Consider the following 16,617-nt stretch of genomic DNA (forward strand, 5'->3'; position numbering starts at 1 on the left):
ATGAATGTTAATTCTAGCAAGGAACTCATGTAATGTACCTATTAGGCATGAGTGTGCTATGATCAGGGCCGCCGAGAGGGGGGGGGGGCGGGTACTAATTACCCGGGCCTGGGCATGTCAGGGGGCCCGGCCCGGGCCCTTGCGCTGCTGATTTTTTTTATTTTTCAAAACGTTTTTTTTTTCTCTTTCTTTTTTTTTCACTTCTTTTTTTGCGGCGGGGGGGGGGGGCTCGGTCGTTGGTGGGGGGAGCAGGCTAGTTTAAAAAGAACCAAACCATACTCACCTGATTGCGGAGCCGGCATCCCTCCTCTCTGCTGCTCTGTGCTTCATTCAGACTGTCTGAATGCCGGGTGTGATGTCATCATGTCATGCCCAGCATTCAGTCAGTCTGGAGCAATGGAGCACAGAGCAGCAGAGAAGACCAAGAAAGGAGAAAAGGTAAGTGAAGGGAGGAAAACGAGGGGGGGCACAGAGGGGTTAAAAAACGGGGGGGGGTGGGGGGTTGGGGGGCAGCATGACTGAGGGGTTAAAAAATGGGGGGGGGGGGCAGCATGACAGAGGGGTTAAAAAATGAGGGGGGTGGCACAGAGGGGTTAAAAAACGGGGAGGCAGCATGACAGAGCGGTTAAAAAATGAGGGGGGCACAGAGGGGTTAAAAAACGGGGGGCAGCATGACAGAGGGGTTAAAAAATGAGGGGGGGCACAGAGGGGTTAAAAAACGGGGCAGCATGGCACAGTGGGGTTAAAAAACGGGTCAGCATGGCACAGTGGGGTTAAAAAATGGTGGGCAGCATGGTACAGTGGGGTTAAAAAGGGGGGAGTCATGGCACAGTGGGATTGAAAAAGGGGGGGAGCAGCATACTATAGTGTGATGAAGGGGAGCCAGATGAAGGGGCAAAAGCAGCATGGAGGGCGCAGTGTGATCATAAGGCATGGCGATGATGATAGGGCACATTATTGTAATATTGGAGCTGGAGGAAGGCCTAAATATTAATCGTGGATGGTATTGATTTAATGCCAGGGTTGTTTGGAATTATCTAAATGTAGCTATTTTTTTCCAAATAGGACCCCAAGCATTCCAGGATCCAGACAAGCCGCAACTAAAGAAACATGCAGCAACAGGTGGTGAAAGTGAGAAGAACAGGTAGGAGAGAGCAGGACAGTATGTGAAATGTTGTAATTCTAGTAGGGACAATGTAAATTTTTGGTGAGTGTTGTGCCCAATGTAAGGTGGAGGCCAAGACTTAACTCTTTGTGTACACACTGCATTTTTTCTATACTACACTTTGGTGCTAGATGTCCTGAAAGTCAGGAGTGCTTGGACATATGTGACGCTCGGGCGAATTGAGAGGCTAGTGATTTTGATGTGTTAGCCACGCCCCAATGGCGCATTTGCAACGCCCCAATGCATGACCAAACCTCCGAAAAACTGCGCAATTTTTTTTACCATACTCAACTATGAGGGGGGCCCCATGAATTTGTTGTACCGGGGCCCTGAATTCCTCTTGGCAGCCCTGGCTATGATGATGCAAACTTAGGCTCTTGGCTCAGGCAGCAGGTTTTAGCAGGCAGGACAGTGTAGAGAGCAAAAAAAAAACATAAGCTAAAATAATAAATGTAGGTGGTTTATTGTATGTAAAGTATAACAGGGCAAAGTTTAATTTCCACCTTAGGCTGTAGAATGGCTAGGCACACCGCTGTTTCCATATCTATCTGTTGTAGTATTAGGCTAGTCATTTTTTGCCTAAAAGTATTTAATTAGATATGGAGTTTTTAAAGGGGCTGGAATCCCTCCACCCTTTGCATTTAGCCAAACACTGTCATTAACAGGGTGTATTAGTTGCTGCAGACTGCAAAATTTGATTGTGAGCTTCTGGAAGCCTGTTTGTCTCATTCAAATGGTCCTCTAGATTTCTTCCTCTTCCACCAAACGAATTAATTTGAATTATTATTTGTTTTCCTACATATTGTATACTTATGTGTCTGGAGCATTTTGTGTTTCACACTGATGCGTCATGATTGCATAATAGGTTAGAAATCACTGTTTTAAACCTTTGTGTGAATGCTCTGACACAAATGGGGATTAACCTGAGCACCATGAGATGTTTGTCTTAGAGTGACCAGGTTCAGTTTTAAATCTTTCAAATGTTAAAATGGGTACGTAGTAAATGCTTCAATGTATAAGGTGCAGTACCAGAATACATTTATACATGATTATTTTGCTTGAGTGTGGGTTTTAGGAAATGTGTTTTTTCTCTTGTCTTTTTATATTATGCATCGAGAGCAGTTTTCTTCAAATTTCTGGCAGGGTAATAAAATTTGCAAGAATTCTTTGTTGGTGCATTTAGGAATGCAACATTTATTTTTTCAGATTGTTTTCGTGTTTTGTTGGCATATCCATCCCAAATGCCAAGGGAACAGGATATATCCTCCTTATCAACTTCATCAATGAAAATTCCTGGAGATGCTATGCCCTGACTGTTTATTCAATTTTTTTTTATCAGTCTTCATAAAACATAATTAACATGTCAAGAAGCTGCAGCTCAAGCCCAGTAATAAAAAAACAGCAGTGTCCTATTGCTACCACGTCCCAGACCGTCCGCACTACAGTTACTGAATGTAGCCCTCTACCTACAGAAACATATTAACATGGATTATTACATTCCAGCACTTTTTCATGTCAGTCTTCTGCAGGAATCCCATAGTACAGCATTTAAACAAGTCAGATCTCCTCATAATATAAATCCCACCCGATTCAGGACAGTTGGCAGACTATCCTGCTCTCTCCTACCTGTTCTTGTCAGTTTCACCACCTGTGGCTGCTGGTATCTTTAGATAAGTTGCTGCATGCCTGGATCCTGGAATGTTGGGGACCCTATTTGGAAAAAAAATGGGTACATGAAATTTAGAAATATCCAACCGGCCCCCAATACAGCTCCCACGTTTTATAATCAGGCCTCCCTCCAGCCCCAACATTAAATTAATAGCATACACATTTTAAAAATAGACCTATTTACCTCCCTCCAAACAGCCCCAGCAATAAATTAAATTTCATTTACGTTTAATAAATATAATCATTTCCCACAACCATCCCAGACATTAAATAATTCATAATTCATAATCATATTTAATGAATACACCTCATTTTCCCCAAACAGCCCCACATTCAATTAATAGCTCCCAAACCACCCCAGCATTAAATGAAAGGTCCAATCACAGCATCTTAAATTGATAGGTTCCACTATTAAATTAAATTGCCCCACCATCACCCCACAAATAAAATAGCACCCAATAATTAGCCCCCACCTGCACTCCACCATTACACATAATATAAATACACTGCCCCTCACACTCACACATAATATACATACACTGGCACCTCACACACACACACACACACACACACACACACACACACACACACACACACACACATAAACACACACACACACACACACACACACACACACATAATATAGGTTCACTGGCCCCTCACACACAACATATAAATACATTGGCCCCTCACACTCACACACATAATATAAATACACTGGCCCCTCACACTCACATATTATATTAATATACTACCCCCTCAATTTATCTTGTTACAGCTGCGCGCTGTGCAATCTTCTTTCTCTTCACACATGGGGCGGCATCTGTCACGTGAGCCTGTGACCTGTCACCGAGCAGGTCACACATAGGGGAGGGAGTGAGGAAGGTGGGAACGGAATGTATGGATCTGAGAGGAGGTGGCTGGTCCGCGAGGAGAGGCCAGCCACCTAGCAAAACAGTTGTTATTTGCCCAGCCAGCCCCTGCACAGATGTCTCTGTCAAAGTACCAGCCACGATCTGTGCTCCGCAGCACTACCCCTCCCCCAACTCGCGGCAGCCCCCTCCTGCGCAACTCACTGCAACACCGCCACAGCCCCGCAACAACCTTGCCCCTCCACCAAAAAAAAAAAACAATCATCAGAACCCTGGAACTGGATACTGTCTGCTAGCAACATACTTGCTTGCTTGCAGATTGTTGAGGACAGTTCCAGTTTAGAAGTGCCGATATGACATACCATCTTATACCGACACACTTCGAGCACTGATTTAATAGTAAAAGGAGCAAGACCTTCCTATAGAACAGATCAGTGATGCAAGTGAGTCTCCTATCAAACCAACAAAGAAATATCTTTGTGTTAATTGTACCTCTATATAAGTTTGTACTTGTTTAGCTGGACTTGGTTTTCCTCGGTTTGATCAGTAACCTTCTTTTAGCTGTTGTGTGAAAATCAGATGTACAGTATTAAATTCCACCACAGCTTGTCCATTATTTTGTGTGCTGTTTTAAACTTGCCATAAATGCTGCAGCAACCAGATCTGTGAGCTACGTGACACACATATGAAGGACCAAATTCAACAGATCCTGGCTTTCATGTGTCACTTGTAGCTCAGCAGACGACCTCACACATCTTCCAATGTGAGAGTCTTTGTCTGACCGGCTTAATTGTGACTTATAAATGTGTTCTGGTGACCACAGACACAAACTGATAGTGGTCATCCTTTGATCGCATATTCTACCAGGAAAACAATTCAAATCATTTTCAATACAGCCGAATATTGACTGTGCTGGCACACCTTAGTATTTGTTTTGTTGCATTATTATTGTTTTGTTATCATATTATGTAAAAATGTCATTTAGCCTGATAAACAGTCTAGTCATACTATAATCACATGAAATATTTAGATAATGTCAGAAGATGTATAATGGGAGAGGACCACACTACATATGAAGTAAAAGTTGGGAAAGAGGTGTACATTTGTAACAGCTATGTATATGAGTACTATTATTTATTATGTATATTTTAATGCATAATAAAAAAAAATAAACCTCACAATACTTTTTGATATTTTTGATTTGTTCCTTACCAAGAGCCGTCAGACATATTATCTTTTGATTGCACCGCATTGCTTTTCTCCTAATAATCTGATTTTCTGTAGAGAATTTAACCTCTATGTCTGAATTGTTTGGCATTTCATCTGGCAGAATTATAAATAGCTGACCAGGATTCTGTAAGAGAAAAAAGTGTTATAATATACATAATAATAAATCCTTACAAAACTGGGCAATCAAAATTATATATAAGTATTTTTAATTTAAAGAATAACTGTGTTAAACCAATGATAATTGTCACTTTTTCTATTTAAGCAATATAAGCATAACTACAATAAAACAAGGTATTGTTTACTTTCTCCAGTAATGAAGGGGTAATCAGCTTTCAATTGCTTCTTGGGCTCATCATTTCAGGTCTGATTATGTCAGAAGTTGTGACACTGTTACAAAAATGTGAGATTGCTCTTCTTTAGTCTCCGTAACTAACTTGGCAGCAGAGATGAGAGCAAGCGAGTTTAATAAATTGTTAGCTACTTAGTTTGGTTCATATGGGCTGGGTGCTTACCGAAACACTCCTCCTCTACGGTAGAGAGTCACCTAATGTGTGCAATCTAAATGTTATTTTTATTTTAATATATGATATATATATACTATATACAGCATAATTTCCATCTCCCGGAGTATATGCATATACAGGGTTTAAGAAAAGGCAATGTGCATGTGTGTTATAAAATTTACACTATGTTCCTATTGGGCAGGAGCAGATGTGAATGATTACATATTCTCTATGAAGCACTAATTTGATGGCGCCATATAAATAAATTAATAATAATAATGATTTGCTTGACCAACATTTACTGTACACTTGTTGGTCACTAACTAACCGTTGGGGGTCCTTGTACCTAACCATCACACAGTTTAATTTGTACCTCTTAAACTCACAATATAATTGTCCTAGGCTTCCCTATAAAGATCAATGGTGCTGAAATTCCCAAGTACAATGAGCACAAGTTCCAAAGATACCACACTCTTTTGTCAGATAGGGGGCAGGATTGTTAGGCTATGTAATGCAAAACCTGAAGTGCCCCCTGTCAAAAAAGAAAGTGTTCGCACTCCCCCTGAGCACTTTCCTACAGGGGGATTCCAGTCGTGTAGAATTTATATGTGGGAAAATGAGAAGAATATTTAGTATTGCAAGCAACTGCTGGTATACAGATGAAAAAATAGCCATACACATTCACAGGAACTCAATTAATTGTCACTTACCACCATGTTATCCATCAAAGTATTTTATTTAGCCAAGCTATATACCATTCCAAAATGCATGGGGCATATTACTTTCTGAGAGTTGCTTTGGAAAACAACGCACATGGCAATTCATATCAAGGCAAGTAAGCAGCTCAAAACACTACATGCCTCATTAAAACCCAGAACATTTCCAAAAATTGGTGCAATATATTGAAAATGCAAACAAACCCCTTTAGTTTAATAAACACATTAGAGAAAGAGAATGTTATGCTTACACGTGTTAAGAATTTATAAAAAAAAATAGTGTGTCATTAGCTGCCTCCAGAAAAGGTTATTTCCCCAATTACCTCCTCTGCTGTGAAAGAAAATATATTCACAAAAGTTGCTAATTTCCTGCAAATTCAAAGGCCTAAACAACACTTGATTTCTCACCCGTCTAATCTATCCAGCCAAGTGACATGTTTGTCCATTTTGAACTCTTTATTCTCTAAATGATTTCAAATGTGTTTTAGCTTTTCTAAGTGATAGGAATTTATTCAAAGCATTGTCACTTACATGAGCAATTACTTTGGCGAATATCCCAATTGGAAAATAAGACTATTACTGATTTTATCCAATATTGGTGAATAAGTGAAAGAAAATTAAAATATCCTCCTTTTTGTTTTCTTTTTAGTGCATTCATAGATTGGTCCTTTCCAGTCCTGTCTATAGGCCCTAAAGGCACTGCAGAACTACCTTAAAAAATATATATAATAATAATAATAATAATAATACAAGACCCACTACTTAACTTCTAGTTAAAGCTAATTTCTTTTAACCTCAACTGCATTGTTGACAAAATAAAATTCTCATTTATTGTTGAGTCATAGACCCAAAAATTGGCAATAGACAACGGCACTACTGGGGGTAAAAGTACTGACCTGCTCTTTTTGCAAGTCGCAAAGCGACTTTGCAAGGAAAATTTAAAGCAGCAATGGCTTTAAAGGCAAAACTTGCCTTTAAAGTCGAATATCCGCGAATTGCAAAAAGCGCAGGTCAATACATTTAACCCCTGGTGTAATAGTTGGGGGACGCTGTTATAACCAAGTGTGTAGATGTATAGTTTGTAATTAGTTCTCCATCCTGAGCAACATACAACAAATCAAGAAACTCAATCTAAGAGGGGGAAAAATTAGAGGTAAATTGCACATGACTAGGTTATTGTTAATGTAAGCCACAAACTAATGAAAAAAAACAAAACAAAATGTGAACACTTTCCTTTCCTAAAAAGGAAAATTTTCACTACATCAATACCATCATTATGCAATATTCTATTGAACACATCAATGGGTGCCAGGTAAAATTGTTGTTTCCATTTATACTTTTCAAAGATACTCCAAATTTTGTAGGAATGTATGCCATCATTTTAGAAAGCTGTGACGAAACAAGCATGATATCTCCTCAACCAGCCTGTGCCTTGTTTCTCACAAAATGTTTAGCTTTACAACATGATTTTTTTTATAGCCCTGGTTATGTTTCCTAGCTCACCAGAGTACAAATGCAGTGTCTAATTACATGTGAATAAGGGGACATTGTAGCTTATTGTAAATTTGTATATTGTTTATTGTATGTTGTTGATATTGCAGTGAAACTGTGATTCAATGGTCTTAAAGTGAAACCAGTTGGGTTATGGGCAAGGATCAAGTTCCAGGACACAGGTGAGGGGCTGACTGCTGTCCTATATCTGGAGATGGGGGGGGTCAATTAGTATCCATTGTTCTTCACAGGACTAGTCCAGACATTTTGTGTAGGGGAGCTTCTGTGGAAGCACAGCTCACCTCCACTCCCCCCTCTAAGCCCCTGATCCAGCACTCACCAATGTTTAGGAGGGAGAGAGCCAGAGGTTTGCCCAGGGAAGGGAAAGCAATGTGGAAAATTGACCCTGGATATAAGAAGCTTCTCGGGGAGGGGAGGGACTGTTTGAGTTGCCATTCTCTACTAATGGACTACATCTTCAGATCTTTGGGTCTTCAAGTCAGGACAGCCAGGTGTTTGTAACGCTAGTGGGGTAAGGGACAGATGATGTGGTAAACTTGCCTGGCATTTATTTACTGTTTGTATATAATATTCTAGTGTTGTTTTTATTACAATATATGTACTGTTGTACTTTTCTGACTGCATTTGCCTGAGTGACTATAGGAACGTAAGAAGGTACTTGGTAGGCTTCCCTAGTGAGTAGAATTGGACCAGGAAATCCAGTATATTCACAATAGCAATAGATGTAATACATCAAAGGCATAACTAGGAGGACGGAAGTGAGCAACTGTCACTCACCGGACTGTGAGTGCCATTTCTCCTGTGTTCAGGAACCGTGGCCGTCCGCCATCCTGAGGGTCTGCGCATGTGCAGCCCTTATGAAACCTTCAGTACCTGTTGCTTTTAATTAATTGGATGATCAGGCAACCCTCCCTATTTAAACCACCTGTGATCATGACCTAGTTGCCTGATCTTGGAGTCTCATTCCCCATGAGCCTCTGAAGGTGTTCCTGTGTTTCCTCGTGTATTCAGCTCCAGCTGATTCCTGTCTACTACGATTGTGGTTTCCAGACCACTTCAACTCTCCTGTGTTCATCGTGTATGCACTTAGCTGATTCCTATCTGCTACTGCTGTCGGATCTCAGACCGTCTCTACTCTCCTGTGTTCATCGTGTCTGCACTCAGCTGATTCCTATCTGCTACTGCTGCCGGATTCCAGACAGCCTCAACTGTCCTGTGTTCAGCGTGTCTGCTCTCCGCTGCCTCCGTTACTACTGCCGGGTTCCAGACCGTCTCAACTCTCCTGTGTTCATCGTGTCATCTCTCCACTGATTCCTATCTGCTACTGCTGCCGGATTCCAGACCGCCTCTACTCTCCTGTGTTCAGCGTGTCTCCCCTCCACTGCCTCCGCTACTACTGCCGGATACCAGACAGCCTCAACTCTCCCGTGTTCATCATGTTTCCAGTTTTACTTACTACTGCTTCCTGAGTATTGCTCCTTTGATTAACGGTTACCTTTCGTGCGCTGCACCAACCTGATTACCGCTTCCATCCTCCAGTGGTCTCTCCTCCTGCCGGCGTTCAGCCGTTCAGGTATCCCTGCACTTCTCCTTGACAGCCTGCTCTCCTGAACCGCGGTATGCATACTTTCCATTGACTTTGCTATTGTGTTGCATATCCGTCTGGACTGTGTTGTGTTCATCTCCGGAGTCTTCCATCTACTGAAGCTATTGTTACTATTGACTTTGTTTCCTATTACCTGGATCTCTATAGTGACTTTGTATACTTCAAGCAGCGCTTGTCAGTTATTATTGTATTGTGGTTATCATCGTGGGATCAAGTTCCGTGTGCCGCCCGTGTATCCTCTGTATTCCATTCATCTCCTCGTGCCCCTCCTCACATATATATAGCAGTGGTACAACTTGCTGAACGCAGACCACTGACTCCTGTTTCCCATTGGCACCAGTTTCAAGTATCCTCTCACATATGCAGTGGTACAACTTGCTGTACGCAGACCACTGACTTCCCCGTTATCTACTTGCACCTGGAACCCATTCCTTCACTATAGACAGTGGTACAACTTGCTATACGCAGAACACTGACTTTCACTACCTCCTCTCTACTCCTGGACATTCCTCCTCACTATAGCAGTGGTACAACTTGCTGTACGCAGACCACTGACTCTCCTCACGTTTATTTGTCCATCTGGTTCCTCGTGTTCATACATCTAAGTCATTACCAGTTGCTGCTAGTCATAGACTTTCCTTGAGCATTCTCTCACCATCTGCTGATTCTCCTGTTCCGTTGTCACCCTGCTACCAGAGACCCATAGTACCAGCTATATTACTCTGGTAAGAACATCATCTGGTGATATCCTGGGCAAAGACTCCTAGTGCCGTGACAGTAAGATCAGGTCATGACAGACCCAGGATCGGAACCTACAGCTAAAGAGATGCTGCAGTATCTGGTTACCCGTATTGAACAACAGGATGTTCGCCAACAACAATTGCTGCAATGTTGCCAGGCGTTAGACTCCCAAGGAACTTCTGCGCAAAATATCACAGCTACTGTTGATGTTCCTGTGCCTTCATCCGTTTACCCAGTGCCATCCCAGGTGTCTACTGCTTCCACGCTACACCTGCCTACTCCTTCAAAATATGATGGAGACCCCAAAACATGCAGTGGTTTTCTAAATCAATGCTCAGTTCATTTTGAGCTTCAACCTCACAATTTCTCTACTCATCGTTCCAGAGTGGCCTATCTCATTTCTTTGTTTTCCGGACAAGCTCTCGCATGGGCTTCCCCTCTGTGGGAAAGAAATGATCCATTATTACAAGATAGTGCCAAATTTATTTCCACGTTTCAAAGTGTATTTGATGAACCTGGTCGTGTTATTTCCGCTGCATCCAGCATCCTCCGTCTACGTCAGGGTTCTCGTACTGTAGCCCAGTACGTCATTCAATTTCGGATATTAGCCTCTGAACTTCAGTGGAACACTGAAGCTTTAATTGCCGCCTTCTGGCAGGGGCTTTCTGATAAAATTAAAGATGCACTGACTACTCAAGAATTACCTACTTCTCTAGAAGATTTGATTTCTCTTTGCCATCGTGTAGACATGAGATTTCGTGAAAGAGAGTCTGAAAAAACAACTTCATATAAAGCACCTCTTCGCTCAAGTCCTCAAGTTCGCCAAGTTTCAACTCCGGTAGTACCTATGGAGATAGGTCGCTCCAAATTAACTTCAGAGGAGAGGGACCGAAGAGTAAAAAATAGACTTTGTATCTATTGTGCTGATTCTACTCATATGCTCAATTCATGCCCTAAAAAATCGGGAAATGCCAGGCCCTAACCAGTTCTATAGAGGTGAAGTTAGGGTCCCTGGAGTCCTCTCCATGTTCTACGAAATTAAAAGTTTGTGCTTTTGATGTTACTGTTTCCTTTGCTACCAAATCTTTCATGTCCCAAGCACTTATTGACTCTGGAGCTGCAGGAAATTTTATTTCTAAATCCCTCGTGAATCAATGGTCCCTACCAGTGATTACTTTGAAAATACCAATTACTGTGACTGCTATCGATGGATCACGCATTATTAATGGTCTCATCACCCAGAGTACGTCTCCAGTAACCCTTCAAATTGGTGTATTACACCAGGAGGAAATTTCATTTTTAATTCTTCCTGTTACTACCAGTCCGATTGTATTAGGCCTTCCATGGCTTCAACGTCATTCTCCCCAGATTGACTGGCACACTACTCAAGTTACGTCTTGGGGGTCTGAGTGTCATCATCGTTGCCTCTCTCAAGTCGTTCCTCTCAAGATACAGCAATCCTCCATTTCACCTTGTTCACCGGGACTTCCTCCTCAGTATGCTTCTTTGACCGATGTATTTGATAAAAATCAGTCTGAACGTCTTCCTCCTCATCGTTCGTGGGACTGTCTGATTGATCTTCAACCTGACAAGACTCCTCCCAGGGGTCGTGTGTATCCACTTTCGTTACCTGAAACTCAAGCCACATCTGAGTACATCAAAGAGAATCTCCAGCGAGGATTTATTCGACCTTCTACCTCTCCCGCTGGAGCAGGTTTTTTCTTCGTAAAAAAGAAGGATGGGTCATTACGTCCTTGCATAGATTTCCGTCGACTTAACGCCATAACTATCAAAAATCGGTATCCCATTCCATTAATTACTGAGTTATTTGATCGTATCAAGGGAGCCCGGATCTTTAACAAGTTGGATCTTTGTGGTGCCTATAATTTAATTCGAATCAGGTCCGGTGATGAATGGAAGACAGCTTTCAACACCAGAGACGGGCATTATGAATATTTAGTAATGCCCTTTGGGTTATGTAACGCCCCCGCTGTTTTCCAGGGTTTCATTAATGAGATCTTCCGGGACTTGTTATATGTTTGTGTCGTCTATCTGGACGACATATTAATCTTTTCTCAGGACCTGCCTTCTCATCATCAACATGTGGCAGAGGTCCTTTCCAGACTCCGGAAAAATTCATTATTCTGCAAGTTAGAAAAATGTTCATTCGAGTTGCCCCAGATTCCATTTCTGGGATATATTGTCTCCGGAGTTGGTCTTCAGATGGATCCAGAAAAGGTGAATGCTGTATTACATTGGCCTCAGCCAACTACTCTTCGTGCAATTCAGCGTTTTTTAGGTTTTGCCAATTACTGTAGACGCTTCATTCAAGATTTTTCCTCGATTGCATCTCCTATTGTGGCCCTAACTCGTAAAGGGGCCAATACTAAACAATGGTCCTCTGAGGCCCTTCAAGCTTTCCAGTTTCTCAAAGAGTCCTTCTCCTCCGCTCCTGTTCTTCGACAGCCTGATGTGACGCTTCCCTTCTTCCTAGAGGTAGACGCCTCTAATGTTGGCTTAGGAGCCATTCTCTCCCAAAGATCGGAGCAACAAAAATTCCATCCTTGTGCCTTTTACTCTCGGGGTCTTCTGCCTGCAGAGAAGAATTATACCATCGGGGACAAGGAGTTGCTGGCTATAAAAGTAGCATTAGAGGAATGGAGATATTTGTTGGAAGGAGCTCGTCATCCTGTGACAATTTTTACTGATCATAAAAATTTGTCATATTTACAGTCTGCTCAATGTTTGAATCCTCGTCAAGTAAGATGGTCTCTTTTCTTTTCTCGTTTTGAACTAATCATAACCTTCAAACCAGCTGCAAAAAATAAAAAAGCAGACGCCCTATCTCGAGCTTTTGTGACGTCCTGAGACGTTGAAGATGGTCCTAACCACTCTATATTAGACCCCAAATGTGTTTCTCTGGCTGCTTCTTCCACTAAGGTGCTACCATTTGGGAGAACCCTCGTGCCTCCTGCTCTTAGGAAGAAAATCCTTTTGTGGTTTCACTCTTCTCGTTTTTCTGGACATTCTGGTGAACGCAAGACTTTTGAAATTCTTTCTCGAAGTTACTGGTGGCCTTCTATGAGGAGAGATTTCAGAGATTTTGTGGCTGCTTGTGAATTGTGTTCCCAGTTTAAGACTCCCCGCAGAACTCCAGCGGGTTTGCTTCAACCACTACCCATTCCTTCCAAGCCGTGGACCCATATTAGTATGGACTTTGTTACTGATCTTCCTCCTAGTAAGAAGTGCAATACTATTTGGGTAGTGGTGGATAGATTTTCGAAGATGGCACATTTCGTTCCTTTGACCGGTTTACCTTCTTGATCTACTCTGGCTGATTATTTCATCAAAGAAATCTTCCGTATTCATGAATGTCCTTCCGAGATTGTTTCAGATAGAGGAGTGAAATTCGTTTCCAGATTCTGGCTGGCCCTCTGTAAGACCTTGGGTATCCGATTATCACTCTCATCCTCCTACCATCCTCAATCAAACGGACAAACCGAAAGGGTCAATCAAGATCTTGAGACTTTTTATAAGGATGTTCTCCTCAGCCAACCAAGACAACTGGGTAGATTTGCTTCCATGGGCTGAATTCGCTCATAACAACATGTATCATGAATCATCTTCTAAAACTCCATTCTTTGTGGTTTACGGTCACCATCCGTCTTTTCCGGAATTTCCTGCCCTTCCTCCCACCCAAGTTCCTGCTGTAGAGACTGTTTGTCAGACCTTCAAAAATATTTGGTCTCAGGTCAAAACCTGTTTAAAGAAGACATCTGCCAGATATAAGTCTTTTGCAGATAAAAAGAGACGGGCTATTCCACCACTTAAAATCGGAGATCGTGTATGGTTATCAACCAAAAATATTCGTTTGAAGGTCCCATCTATGAAGTTCGCTCCCCGTTTTATTGGTCCATATAGGATCATTCAAGTGATAAATCCAGTTTGTTTCAAACTTCTACTACCTAAGAACCTTCGTATTTCCAATGCCTTCCATGTGTCTTTGCTCAAACCTCTTATCATCGACCGTTTCTCGGTCCCTCCTTCAGCACCTCGGCCAGTTCAAGCTCATCAAGAGGAGGACTTTGAGATCACTCACATATTAGATGCAAAAATTTCGCAAGGAGTTCTTCGTTTCATCGTTCATTGGAAGGGCTTTAGTCCTGAAGAGCGTTCATGTATTAAAGCAGAAGATCTCAACGCTCCAGCTCTTCTTAAGAAGTTTTATTCCAAGTTTCCGGACAAACCCGGTTCCATGTGTTCTGTGTCCACCTTTAAAAGGGGGGGTACTGTCACTCACCGGACTGTGAGTGCCATTTCTCCTGTGTTCAGGAACCGTGGCCGTCCGCCATCCTGAGGGTCTGCGCATGTGCAGCCCTTATGAAACCTTCAGTACCTGTTGCTTTTAATTAATTGGATGATCAGGCAACCCTCCCTATTTAAACCACCTGTGATCATTACCTAGTTGCCTGATCTTGGAGTCTCATTCCCCATGAGCCTCTGAAGGTGTTCCTGTGTTTTCTCGTGTATTCAGCTCCAGCTGATTCCTGTCTACTACGATTGTGGTTTCCAGACCACTTCAACTCTCCTGTGTTCATCGTGTATGCACTTAGCTGATTCCTATCTGCTACTGCTGTCGGATCTCAGACCGTCTCTACTCTCCTGTGTTTATCGTGTCAGCTCTCCACTGATTCCTATCTGCTACTGCTGCCGGATTCCAGACCGCCTCTACTCTCCTGTTGTCACGGGCTCTAGGAGTCTTTACCCAGGGATCACCAGATGGTAGGCTTACCAGAGCAATGTAGATGGTAATAGGGTACTCTGGTAGCTGGGTGATCACGGAACATGAAATGATGGCCGATGAGATGCTCAGGAAAGTCTATGACTAGCAACACTGGTAATAATGAGGTAATGATACACAAGGAACTGTATGGACAAGGACACGTGAAGGTAGTCAGTGGTCTGCGATAGCAAGTTGTACCACTGCTATAGTGAGGAGGAATGTCCAACAGAAACAAGGAGGTGATGAGAGTCAGCGGTCTGCGGGTAGCAAGTTGTACCGCTGTCTGAGTGAAGGAATGGAATCCAAGTGGAGGTATCCAGGTAGTCAGTGGTCTGCGGTAGCAAGTTGTACCACTGCTATGTGAGAAGATAATGGAACAGGTGATACCGGAAACAGGGATCAGTGGTCTGACATCAGCAAGTTGTACCACTGAATATATATGTGAGGAGGTGCACGGGGGAAGACTGCAACACAGGATATACACAGGCACCTTATACACGATCCACAGTAATATGCACAATATAGGTATATATATATATATGTAAATGACTGATCAGGTCTGCAATCTAGAAAGTCTCTTGAAGTAGTCCAGCACAATGATAACACAGTCAATGATGGCAATAGACTCAGCGGATAGCAGACTCCAGAGAGAACCAAACACAGTCCAGCAAGATATGCAATACACAGCACAGTCAATGAGAAGTATGCATACCGTGGTTCAGCAGTAGCAGTCAGATGAGATTGCAGCGGTACCTGAGCGGCTGGAGGCCGACTGGATAGGAAGTCCCTGGATAGGTGAAGCAGCGGTCTAGCAGGTGCAGCGCACAGGTGAGTAGACCAACAGGGACACGAATCCACAGGAGTCAGCAACACGTGGAACTGGACTCATAGGGGACCCAGGAGAATGGAGATGACCCAGCAGAGGGTAGTAGATAAGATACAAATCCAATGCTGACAGAAGGGTAGAGACCAGTGGAATACGTGAAGGCGTGGAGAGTGGATCAGCAGGAGATGGACGATAGCGTTGACCACCGCAGCAGGACTCAGCGGCACACGGAGGTAACCAGTAGCAACCACAGGAACCAACAGCGATGGGAAACAGGAGTGCAGCGCAGGGCAGGAGCTGTTGATCACGAAGTGTAACAGATGGTAATGAAAGCGGCAGTCTCCAGGAAGTCACAGCAAAGATGAGATGAGACTATAGTGCACAGAGGCAGCGGATAGTAATCAGCTGGCAGTCACGATGTTGAACACAGGCGAGTAGCAAGCAGGAGACTGTAGTGCACAGAGGCAGCGGGTAGTAGTCAGCTGGCAGTCACGATGTTGAACACAGGCGAGTTGCAAGCCGGAGACTGTAGTGCACAGAGGCAGCGGATAGTAGTCAGCTGGCAGTCACGATGTTGAACACAGGCGAGTTGCAAGCAGGAGACTGTAGTGCACGGAGGCAGCGGATAGAAATCAGCAAACAGACTTGATGAGAAGCAGGTGAGTGAGGTAAAAGCTGGAGTGCACGGAGGCAGCGGATAGCAATGAGCAAACAGTCACATCGATATAAAATAACGTTGAAGTGGTGTAGAAGACTGTAGTGCACGGAGGCAGCGGATAGGAATCAGCAAACAGTCATGATGATACAGTTGATGGTCAAAGTGGTATGGAACCACAGTAGTAGAAGTGGTTTGGAAACCACAGGAATCAGCAGCGCTGAATACACAAGTAATACAGGAACACCTTCAGAGACTCATGAGGAATGAGACTCCAAGATCAGGCAACGTGGTGGTGACCACAGGTGCTTAATATAGGGAGGTTGCCTGATCTGCCAAT

General features: G+C 43.0%; 1 protein-coding gene across 5 annotated transcripts in view; it reads right to left on the reverse strand.

Annotated features, from left to right (window-relative positions):
- Positions 1-16,617, reverse strand: part of BANK1 (B cell scaffold protein with ankyrin repeats 1) — a 348,964-nt gene that overhangs the window by 253,101 nt on the left and 79,246 nt on the right. For all 5 annotated transcript variants that reach the window (XM_075201122.1, XM_075201104.1, XM_075201133.1 and 2 more), the window contains one exon: positions 4,918-5,059. In XM_075201122.1, coding sequence (XP_075057223.1) covers positions 4,918-5,059 — 142 coding nt within the window. The remainder of the gene's footprint in view (positions 1-4,917; positions 5,060-16,617) is intronic.

This window comes from Mixophyes fleayi, chromosome 1, assembly GCF_038048845.1.
Source record: "Mixophyes fleayi isolate aMixFle1 chromosome 1, aMixFle1.hap1, whole genome shotgun sequence".
NCBI lineage: Eukaryota > Metazoa > Chordata > Amphibia > Anura > Limnodynastidae > Mixophyes > Mixophyes fleayi.